General features: G+C 43.9%; 2 protein-coding genes across 4 annotated transcripts; both read left to right on the plus strand.

Annotated features, from left to right (window-relative positions):
- The first annotated feature begins 321 nt into the window (after positions 1-321).
- On the plus strand, positions 322-5,654 carry LOC117964574 (zinc finger and BTB domain-containing protein 18-like). Its single transcript, XM_034908458.2, has 4 exons — positions 322-723; positions 2,521-2,762; positions 3,185-4,052; positions 4,213-5,654. The coding sequence occupies exons 3-4, from the start codon at positions 3,209-3,211 to the stop codon at positions 5,202-5,204; spliced, it is 1,836 nt and encodes a 611-aa protein (XP_034764349.2). The 5' UTR covers positions 322-723; positions 2,521-2,762; positions 3,185-3,208; the 3' UTR covers positions 5,205-5,654.
- A 1,024-nt stretch (positions 5,655-6,678) lies between these two features.
- LOC117964576 (uncharacterized) lies at positions 6,679-11,548 on the plus strand. 3 transcript variants are annotated; one of them, XM_058997277.1, is made up of 6 exons: positions 6,679-6,773; positions 7,820-7,968; positions 8,849-8,906; positions 9,149-9,254; positions 10,126-10,224; positions 10,723-11,548. In XM_058997277.1, the coding sequence occupies exons 2-6, from the start codon at positions 7,844-7,846 to the stop codon at positions 11,115-11,117; spliced, it is 783 nt and encodes a 260-aa protein (XP_058853260.1). In that variant the 5' UTR covers positions 6,679-6,773; positions 7,820-7,843; the 3' UTR covers positions 11,118-11,548. The 3 variants fall into 3 exon arrangements, with proteins under 3 accessions (XP_058853260.1, XP_058853261.1, XP_058853262.1); XM_058997278.1 differs by having other exon boundaries at positions 7,823-7,968; XM_058997279.1 differs by lacking the exon at positions 10,126-10,224.
- The last annotated feature ends 306 nt before the right edge of the window (positions 11,549-11,854 follow it).

An 11,854-nucleotide genomic window follows, 5' to 3' on the forward strand; every position in this document is an offset into this window, starting at 1 on the left:
ACGCGCAGTGCTGGAACCCTAACACTTGCAAACACCTGCAGTCTTTGTTTCGGTATTATTTTTACTTCCCGACAAGATATTAGGATACGAAAACCTGTTGTTATTATTATTATTATTATTATTATTATTATTATTATTATTATTATTATTATTGAGGAAAATGACGTTGATACAATGGTGTATTTAACGTCTAAATGGCGATTTGTAATAAAATCAAATCAAACACAATCGCCAGTTGTCTGATACTGTACAGTGTTTATCTACTGACTTTGCAATGTACGCATGTTGCGTTTTTTTTTCGTCTTGTCAGTAGGTTGTACTGTAGTTATTGCTGTCTGAAGCTTTCCGTAAAGTAAGATGCAATCTGACTGCAATTTACGCGCACACGCACGGAATAAATAAATAATAATAATAAAAAAAAACACTTTATCGTCAACTGGACTCGTATCCCGTTATTCAAATCATATACTGAATTAAACAGCAGACGCGTTGCTAAAACACATACAAAACACAGACTGGCGGGCGGGAATATTGACCAGCAGTCTATTGTAAAAACCACCGTGTCTTTAAAGACCGCCCCCATCCCAGAGTGGAGGCTCGCGTTATTTGGCTCATCCCCCGCATATTCCTTCTGTCTTGAGTAAGTTAGTGCTGCACCCTGCACTCGCGTCACGGAGCGCTGTTCGACCCCACGAACCAACCGTCACAGGAGCGAACCTCGCGGTACACTTTATTCAATATATCATTGTTACTTTAGTCATTTATGCTTATCATACCAGCGTCTAGTTTGAGTGCACGCCCGCGTGTGCAGATGCGTGCTGTTTTAGTGACTCGCAAGCATTTTTTCACGCACTTTTTTTCTGTATTTGTTCAAAAGGAAAAAGCAAGGACGTGATTTGAAGAGGGAGGGGGGCGCTGCAGAGGTTGGGATTGAGCAGGGGGGGTTAGACCAAAATGGCGTTTGACAACGTGATTGTAGTGGCTAAACTTGAAGTCGGGTGCGTGTAATAGAATGTTATTATAATGATGTGTCAATTTAAAAAAAATAATATACTTAAGACAATTTGTCTAACTGTCACTACAACCTTGTTGCATCGCTGTTTGCTTGTGATGCAACTTTTATAGTTTAGCTGCAGCGCCGTAAGAGAGTATGTGTTAAGTAGCGCAGACCTCTAGTCGTTCTGGCAGCAGGCAGTGGCAGTTTCCTAGTGTGTGCTAAATTAAGTTTGTAGCCGTGCATCTGTGTTTTGTTATTTCCACGCAGGACCCAATGTAACTGTAGTATCTTGTGTTGTAGTTTGGTTCGCTGCGACGTGTTGTTGCCCCTCATAGTGAAATCGCTGCGGTTTCATGTTGTCCCATTCATAGAGCAGTCGCTTTGGTTGTAGCTGCTGTGGTTACAACATTAGCAGTTGAATATTGTTGTTTTTATTCGCGAGAATCCATCCAACGGTCTGTAACTGTAAAACAACAAAGCCATATTTTTTTATAATGCAACTTATATATCTCCTCCAACTGTGTAAGAAACTAAAACCACCCGAAACAAGGCGATAAATGTAGGCCTAATGTTTTTTTGTAAAGTTCTAAAACTAAAAAATTGCAGACTATATAAAACCCGCGTATTTTTTCGCCCCCAGATTTTTTTCTTTCAGTACGCTACTAGTAACTGAATTTTATCGTCGATCAAGTTTAAGTTCTAATATAACATGTTGTTAGGCTTTTCAATTTAGATTAATTTCGTTAGTAGTGTTTTATATTTATCTTATAGCCTGTTGTTTTCCATGTAAACGTAAATGAACTGTGGCACCCCTCGCGCTACGTTTGGTCCTGAAGACACTGAAGCCGAGGACGTAAAGAACAACAAAACGTTTATTTGTTACAAATTTGACAAATATTATTCGTACTAGAAACGTTTGCGTTCCTTGACAGTAGTTTGGTTATTTTTTGTTAACCCTTTATAATGTAGTCTGGTTCTGTACAGTAGGCCCTACACGTCATTTGTCACGCAAAATAATTTTAGAAAAGTTTTCAGAAAAAAATGGCCTGCAACATAAGCTTTTTTATGCCTATTTTGTCAAGATTTCCCTTCAGAGTAGGTATAATAATATTGTTGTTATTGTATTTTACTGCACCATTCCTGGTGAATTCCACACATACTCCTGCTTAGTGATTCTAAACAGGGTTGGGGGTCAGTTAAGTGTTTTCAGTTCCAATGCCTTTTTAAAATCAATTCCATTTCCCAATCCCTTTGAATGAATTCCAATTCCAACGCATCATTGATCAAATTTGCAATTAACAGTGTTCTGTTAAAATGAACTTCTCACAGTGGTGACAAATTACTTAAATTGAAGTCACTATTAGGTAATTAAATTGGCTTCAAATGACGAATCGCAACAATTTATTCTGTCTCTAAACTGTCCTTCGAAGGAATTGGAATATATTACAGTGTAGAGGCGAGGGCCTGTGCAGAGCGACACGACTAAACATGCATTTTCTTGCTTTATTTTCCCTTTTTTGTAGCTGTTTGGATTTTCCATTGATCGCACGTCCTACAACACCAGCAGCAGCTACCTGTTTCCTCCTCGCTTCAAGCCAGCGAGCCACCGGAGGGCGCTGTGAGTGTGCCTGTCCCTTCAGGGTCCGGAGCCGGTGCTGGCAGAGCCCCCTGCTGTCCACTGCAGGATTTGCCTGTCTGCTGGGATTCAGGCAGAAAGAGAACGGTCCTTGCATGCGCATCTGGCGTCGGGACAGGGATTTAAAAGGTAAGCGGTTAGTGAGTTTAGTTTAGTTAGTTGTTAATCTGTTTTAGGAAGGGTGTTTGCCTCAATTCGCAGCAACTGTGCGCTTGCAAATTCCGACTATCTAATAGTTAAAAGGTGAAATACACAATTATCACTTTTAGGCTGTATAATATGACACATGAAAGTATATATGCATGGATAACTGATGTGTGAGTATGTATATCTATTTGTGTATATTAAAGGATATGTTTATATCCTATCTAATATATATATATCTGAAAAATGAATCAACTTATCTGGTATTAATAATCTGTGACTTTATATTTGTACGTTAACGGAATATTTTACTAGAAAATTTGAAAAACTAAAAAGCTAAACCAGTGGTCCAGTTTTAATATTGTGACCATATGTTCCTGCCTGTACTTGAACACTCTCCCCCCCAGGTGCTGTTTCAGTCCCCCCCTGCGATGCTCTCCTCCCCCCCCTCCCCCTCTCACTGCCGGCATGTGATGCAGCAGCTGTGTGCCCAGCTGGAGTTTGGCTTCCTGTGTGACGTGATCGTGAGCGTGGGGGAGGTGCACTTCCGCGCGCACAGGGCCGTGCTGGCGGCCTGCAGCGGCTTCTTCCATAAGCTGTTCGTCACACAGCCCGTGCTGGCTGAGCACACACACTGCAGCTACGCCCTGAGCTCCTCCACCGTGAGCCCGCAGCACTTCGACGCCATCCTGCAGATGATGTACCAGGGGCCCCAGGGAGAGGGGGGCCACACCGACCCCGAGCTGGGGGCAGCCATGGCCTTCCTGGAGTTCTACGACACCCCCCCTGCTTCACTGAAAGCACGGGAGAACGGGAGATTGCAGGGTCTTCTGTACGGAGTGGAGTCTCGCAGGCCGGAGGGAGAGGGAGAGGGAGAGGGAGAGATGGAGGAGGGGGAGGTGGTAGGGCAGAGCCTGGCCGTCCGAGCCCTGGATCAGGACTGGAAGCCGGGCTTTCTTTACTCGTCCTCCGGGGAGAAGATGCAGAGGAGGAAGGGGGAAGAGGGAGAGGTGGATGGAATGGCAGAGGGAGGAAAGAACCATTCCTTTTCTTCTTTTTGCTCCTCTCCTTTGTCATCCTCTTGTTCTTCCTCCACCTCAAGCTCCGACTCACCCTCCCTGCCCCGCTCCCCTTCCCCCAGCAGAGTCCCGGCCCCTTTGAAGAGCGAGGCCCCCGAGAGCCCCGCATTCCTGGCGCTCCACGGCATCAAGGTGGTGCAGGTGAGCTCCGAGGCTGGAGCCCGAGCTGCCAGCACTGGCACTGCTTCACACACAGGTGAGAGAGGTAGGGAGCACTTCAGGCAACAGAGGGAGACATTTAGCTGCAGGTATCTTATGGGCATGTTTCTCACGAATCCTTCACAGTGATTGGCTCCTCACATGTGATTTATAGTATTATTGCTGCTGTAGTCTATATTTTTGTTTCCTCTTTTCAGGCTACCTCCCAGAGCTGCCCCTAATAATCCAGTCGAACCCGGAGCTCTCCTCCTCCCCTAAGGCAGTGTCAGCAGGGGCAGGGGGCTTCAGGCAGTGGGCCTGGGCTGGCAAGAGCATGCTTCTGAAGACCGAGGAAGGAGGCTCCCTGTCCCCTCTCCCCAAGCCGACCCTCACCCCCCTGTCTCCTCCCTGCCCTAGGATGCCCTCTACCTTCCCCTGTTCTCGCTGCGAGCTGAGCTTCGACACCAGCCAGGGTCTGGAGGAGCACCTGCTGGGCTGCGGGAGGGAGAGGCCGGCCCGGAGACGGCGGGTCCCCAGGAAGCTCCAGCACAGCCCCTCACCCCCCTTCCAGACCCTGCCCCGGACGATCAAGCAGGAGCCCTGCTCCATGGAGGTGGAAGTGGAGCTGGAAGTGGATGGGGTGCCGCCGGCCCCTGACCAGCACACCCCCGAGCAGTCCTGCAGGACCTGCGGGAAGCACTTCAAGAGAGTCAAGATGCTGCAAACGCACCGGCCACGCTGCCCTATGCTGCTGCAGAGCGCGGGCCGGCCGCGCTCGGAGGACAGGAACCACGTGTGCAGGACCTGCGGCAAGGCCTTCCTGCAGAGGGGCCACCTGACGGAGCACGAGGCCACGCACAGCCAGGTGAAGCGTTTCTCCTGCAGCCACTGCGGCAAGCAGTTCGTGAGGCGGCGGGAGCTGAAGGTCCACGAGGCGCGCCACGAGGGCCAGGCCTCCTACCACTGCCAGTTCTGCGGCCATGCCAGCTACCGCAAGAACGGCCACTACCACCACCTCACCACGCACCTCCTCCCTCCGCAGGCCATCTGCCAGGCCTGCTTCCAGATCTGCGAGAACCCCACCCAGCTCCTGGAGCACGAGATGGAGCACCGGCACACGTGTGAGCATTGCGGGGCCAAGTACAGGCTGAAGAAAGAGCTGATACTGCACTACATGGACTGCCAGGGGCTGAGAGAAGACTGGCCCTAGAGTGGGAGCTGGCACTGCACTCATCTCTGTGTGTTTGGAATGCAGGCAACTCCAGACTAGTTCAGCAGATTAGATGGTAAAAAAAATCAAATGTGATTTTTTTTTTTTTTTGTATTCTTTAGTTTTTATTTTTGTATATACTTCCAGGGCTATGTTTATTATTATTGTAAGCTATTTTCTAGTAGTTAAACACATTGCATTCTTCCAGCATTCATACCTAAGAAGCATTGTTTTGATTCGCTGAGAATGAGCTTAAGCTTCAGCAGATATACTGCCCCTGTATGGAGTAGGGGAAGCTTGCAGCGATTTCAATGTAGTTGCAGTGATTCGGTTTGACCTCCTTCTTTAAAAGGTTTTGACGGCTGCTCTTTACCTCTATGGAGGGAGATGAAAAGTGATATTGATTTTTCTGTGAAAAACATACAGTAAATAAATATGAAACTAAACAAAGTCTGCGCCTCATCTTCTGTGTTTTAGTCCTTTTCATCTTGGTTTTAAAAATGTGTATAGCGACAATGACGTCTGTATCTGACATCATACAGACTAGTTGAATGGTTTCTGTGAGTGTCCTTGGTGTAATGGTTTAATAAAGGAGGTATGTAGAGCCCCATAGACTCTCACTCGGAGTCATGCTGGTATTACTGTCTGTTTGGTATGGTGACCCTGAGAATTGTTATTTGAATGTATTTGATTTTGCACTTTTTACAGATGCAGGTTAAGCATGGTATCATTGCTCAAAGTTTCCCCTAGAAAAAAAAAATGTATTGGGATAAAAAAATATATATATGTAAATTTAATACACATTTAATTAGGCATACTAGAAGATGTTCTTATAAATAATGTAATGCTAAACTCCAGTCTAACCTGCTATTACTGCACAAATAAACACTGATGACTGACCTCGTTAGGACAAAAGGAGCTCCCTCCAGTCCAGGGCACAGGCAAGACCTGTTGGGAGCCTCAAAAACGAAACAAAAAAATATTGCCCATTGTACAGGACAGCCCAGTTTTGGCCCAACCTGTTTGTGGGAAGAGCAATGCCATTTGTATTGAATAATCACTGTGACGTTCCTCTATTTTTGGGTCTGCATCTCACTGTCACACCACTACGTGTGGGCTTGATCAGCTGAATGTAAATCACAGGGAAATGTTGACTCAATCACACATCATTCTTCATCCTTTTCTTGGGCTGTAGCCAGCTGTCTTTTCATAGGCACTTACTGTGAAACCAGCCTCATGAACTGGGGAGGGGGGGACTGGGTTTCATACCCATTCTGTGGCTACATCAGGTGAAAATTCTGAAAGATCTATGGCTGATGAAATCATTTTTTTATGCCATTCGTGCTATTTAAATCAAACATTTCGATCCATGGTATTAAGGAAGTAAAGTGGAGAGGTTTGCTTTCTTGTAAGTGCTAACTTCCCCTTCTGTGTTATTGAATAATGCTCTATAACAACCAGGGAAGAGCACATAGTTCCTCCAGTTACTTCTCTTACCAGCTGTACTGTTGTACTTTTAACAGACAAACATACCGAGAGAGACATTGTGCATTCATTTATCTCTACCGGGTAAGTTTCTATCTTCAGTTAGTTATGTTAGTGTTGTTAAATTGTGTAACTGAAAGTTCTGGAAATTAATCAATGGGACAAAGGCTGCCTTGGCACTTTGTGTTCGCAGTAATTATACACGCTCTGTGAACTGGAATGTTAAAGCAGATAACATGTTTACACTGTACTAAATGTGTCATTGTTCATTGTTTTTGTGGACTGCTGGTTAAAAATCTATATTGTCATTATTGAAAGTTACTGATATTTGTAATATAGGCTAGATCAGCCAAAGTGTAGCCTCCAGCTATAAAGATTGGCTTTGCTTTGCCATCTTCTCACCCAGATTGCACAAGACACAAGAAACACACTATGTATAAACATAGAAATGTTTTACATTAGTTGAATATTGTGGATATAGCTAAGTTGCATTGAAGAAGCTATTTGTGTACTGGACAACACCTTTAGTAACCAGCAAACACTATGATGTTAAAGCCTTGCATAGTTAGGCTGTACTGTTAGGTAGAGAGCAATAAGCTGCAGTGTGGGGGCAGCAGTGTGGAGTAGTGGTTAGGGCTCTGGACTCTTGACCGGAGGGTTGTGGGTTCAATCCCTGGTGGGTGACACTGCTGCTGTACCCTTGAGCAAGGTACTTTACCTAGATTGCTCCAGTAAAAAACCCAACTGTATAAATGGGTAATTGTATGTAAAAATAATGTGATATCTTGTAACAATTGTAAGTCGCCCTGGATAAGGGCGTCTGCTAAGAAATAAATAATAATAATAATAAGGGGAGAGTGCAGGTGAGCAGCAATACAGAAAGTTACAAGCAAACATCCTGAGCTTAGTATTCTAAATACTGCAGAACCTGAGCCTGGAAAATAGAAGCATATAGACAAAGAAACCTTCATTTCTGCACTACAAGAACGCATCAGGAGTGCAGTAACTTTACTGGTCTGCAAGGAACCAGCTGTGTCATGCGAGGTAAATACATAGCAGAGTAAGCTACACAAAGACATTCTTTTATAAGGGCACAGATAATGACAAGATACCATGTCCCTGGGTGTCAGTAGGTTGGGGTGTCTGCTTCATGAATGGCCTTGGAAACGTTCCCATCTGATCCGCTATCTCCTCTGCACTGGAATCTCATCCTGCTGGGAGCGTCGACCCTGGTGATGATGATCCTCCTGGTTGTGATGTGCAGTCACTGTGGGAAGAGGTAAGGCTCCCGTGATGGGGAAGCATCTCAGCTGGGGAGAGAACTGGACCTGTGGGGACCACGCTCTGTACTTCAGAGGTTACAAAACCAGTGACCATTAGCGCAGAAGGTTAAATGAATGCTACCCAAGGTTTTACCTACTTCATTAGCACTGACACTATTATATAGCCTTTTGGTATTCTGCTTGTGCTAATGCTCCGAATGCTAATAAAAGGTAAGAAATCCAAGCTAGAAAGGATCTGCCATATACTTTAAATGAATTAAAAATAATTGGCACTAAAAAGAAATGATATAAAAAACACAATTGGTGCTTTACTGGGCACGCCTTTTCCAGTGTTAGAAAAACTTTCTTGTTTAACTTTTCTATAAAATGTTACAAGCATTATAAAAAGCATTGTAATAAAAATAGCATGGGGGAAAAACTGGGAAGTGGTAAATGACTGTGTTAGGGTAAGAGGGCAGAGACCGGTGCAATAATCTTACAGCACGCCAGGCTTGGCATGTGCAAAAGAGACGCTATATATATATATATATATAAGACAGACGCACATGCGTAATGCGCGTTCCAATACGCAGATTGGTCCGATGTGAGCAGTGTGCGTCTGAATTTACACAGTAAAAAATCTGTCAGTTATTAGTATTTGTGTACAAAACACCCAGTATGGATCGGCGTCAGTTTCGTGTGTGGCAAAATTGAGTAGTTAATTTAGACATCGCGTGTTGTGATATGATTTTCTTTATTATTAATGCAATGTGGTTTTTAATAGGGTGTAGGGGGCCCAATAAATCTTAATCCACCTCTGCCTCTTGTAGGTACTGTCATCCTTATGACTGATAGGATTTTGTAAATTGGCTGGTTTTTTTGTTTTTGTTTTTTCAGAAAATCTGATAAAACGAGTGACCCTGAGCGCAGTGAAGGGACTGAACTGGCTTCATTAGTAAGGACTAATCTCTGGTTTAATCATTACAGTTATTTTACTAGGAAAACTATATCAGACGTCTTGTTTTCCTATGTAGCTTATCTAGGTTGGCAGTTTGTATTTCTACACAAAGTCGAATACATTCAATTGTTACTTACAGTTTAAAGCAATTGCACTTTTTAATTTTTAATTATTATTCCAATAGGTCCTGTACAGCTATAAATTTGCGTCTTCTGTAAAACGTGTGTTTTGCATTCCAGCCACAGACCACCGCAGCGGAGAATGAGATTTGGAAGCAGAATACAAACGCATCAACTGCCGCGCAACCCAAACAGCAAGCCACGGACAGAGAAAAAGTTGAGAAAAGTACGTGCTGTTTCGAGTCCAGTCTTCATTGGAGCCCTTTCACTCAAAACTCAAATGAAGCCCTGTTTTTTAAAAGCAGAAAAAAACACCTTGCATAACCAACAACTAAAGGGCGGATTCAATAACAGCGTGACCGGGGCTGGATGCAAATCTTAAACATTGCGCACAATTTACAAATTCTCCTAGGTGACTTGCTATAATGTATTACAGGCCCTCGACAGGATACTATCAAATTTCTTTAGACCGGTTATATATGTGAAAATGTGTATTGTTCCGGTCGCTGCTTGCGTTTCATACTTCAGCTGTCTCAAAGACAACGCTAAGGCTGGAAAGATGCAGTAGCGTGCTGGTCTATCTGCAGTAAGACCATGGGACCCATGGCAACGGTACCAGGCAGGATGCCATGGTTGATCTATTCTAGCACTTTGCTTATCTTGTGAGGGACAAGAGATTCTCAACACAGAATAATAGTGCTCTGAATAAGAAGGCACCCGCTTGCCATAGGTGCACGCCAGCCCCCAGCAGCTAAATGCTACCAGTACGTATGGCAAGCCATTTCAACATTTAACCCGCCGTTTTTTACAGCAACAATTTTATTTTTTAAATCACTTTTTTTCGATATTCATCAATTCTGTTTCTGATATCAATCATTCTAGTTTTTATATCAAATTAAAAGGTTTTCTTTTGATATCAACAATTCTGTTTTTGATATCAACAACACATATTAGTGATATCAGTAATATAATTGCTGGTATCAGAAACTGAGGTGAAATGTTATAAGGGCTTGTAAGAGGTTATAAATGACACCGGCAAGCTCTGCCACAGTACAGGTGATCAAGTACAGAGTGAAAAGAAGGCTGACGTTTTGCAGGAAACGCCGATATCAAGCCTAAAGGGAAGGCGAAGAAGAAAGCGCGGGAGTCAGCTAGACCCCAGAAAGAGGACTCCCCTGACATGGGCGGTATCACAGGTAGGTCCGGAGGGGGACGTCAACAGGACGAGAACCCAATTGCGAGATCTCTCAGGAAGACAGCCAAGCGCGTTTTTAAATTACAAGCATACAAAAGTAACACCAGCAGCGCCACCTACAGCTCCAGCTCAATTTTAACTAATTGTGGACAAGCTGTGCTTAGGAATTACACATGTTCCCGAGAGCTCTATTGAGGCCACACGTATGCTTTAACAAAGTCCCTGCAATATGACCACCACTATTAAACAATAAGCATAATGCATTAGTCACGATACCCATATACAAGTGTAGCATTGTTTCTGCTGGCCCCCTGATCAGTGTCAGCCCAGACAGCATATTTAAAAACCCGGTAAAGCCTGCTAAACTATGCAAATACACACGGGACAAGCAGGACAGAATAACCGTGCTGTACATTCACTGCGGTAAAGCTTTATAAACTCCGGTATTTCATACTTGTAGCGTACTCTTTAAGGCTTTATTTCGTGTGTGTTGTTGCAGATACTGACAAAGATGAACGCGGTAAAGTGCAAACCGTTCGGGCGCTCCCCGAACTGCCCGGGGCTACGGGGCAAGTCATCCGGAGACACAGCAGCTACAACAACAGCTCAAACGTGTACGACGTGGTTTCTGAGGTCATGAACGAGTGGCCGCTGGAGTCTAGGACCCTCTGCAAGCAGACCTCAGACAGCAGCAACCTTTATGATGAGATACGGACGATGGAAGAGCGCAAAACCGTCTCGGTCTACACCAAAATCAACAAGCCCAAACCGAGCGGCTTCTCGCCGCAGCCGGGAGCCCAGGTGGGAGCCACGCCAGAGACTCAAGAGATGCCGCTGTATGCTAAAGTGAACAAGCCACGGACCAGGGCAGTGCAATCCGAAATAATAACCTAGCATGCACGCTGCAGCAGAAAGTATAAATCGTGTTTGTGTTTATTCGGGGAAAAAAAATGCACACTCCTTATAGAGAACATTTCCATTCGTTAGAGGTGTGACGCAATCCAAAATGAGTGCTGTGACAGGTCTTTTAACGTTGTATTAGATGTTATTCTAAGTGAATGTGGAGAGATTGGACGCTGTGTTTCCGCGTGCCAATGCATCTCGGATCTCTTCTTTTTAAAACTTTCTATTGATTTTCAAAAGGAAATAAAGAACACGTGAAGCTATCTATGCAGAAGATTGTGTATTAAAAACAAACGAGTGCTGTTAACATATTATTGTAGTATAACGTCAGCTGTGACATTAAGTAGAAAACAACAGGTAGTATTAGATATATAACTGTTCTCCATGACAAACCATTTCTAGAGAAATGTGCTTAATAAAAATCTCCCCTCTCAAGTCTGTTATTCTTCTCTTGGTTTCATTTTCACTTTTACTCCGGTTAATTCACATTTTCCAGTGAAACCGTGAATTCTCCTTCAAATTCTCCCGTTCGAGCCCGTTTTTCCCGTTTTACAGGTAATAGAATTTTTTAAAATACATAATATACATATTTTTTTTAAGCTTGTAACTTTAGATGATAATAATAAATCTATATATACTTATGATAGTGTAAAATATTTTATCCCCACTCCAGCCCCAGTTTACAGAACTATTACAAACGACTTAAAATGCAGTAAAAATGCGCATAT

This window comes from Acipenser ruthenus, chromosome 23 (assembly GCF_902713425.1).
Source record: "Acipenser ruthenus chromosome 23, fAciRut3.2 maternal haplotype, whole genome shotgun sequence".
Lineage (NCBI taxonomy): Eukaryota > Metazoa > Chordata > Actinopteri > Acipenseriformes > Acipenseridae > Acipenser > Acipenser ruthenus.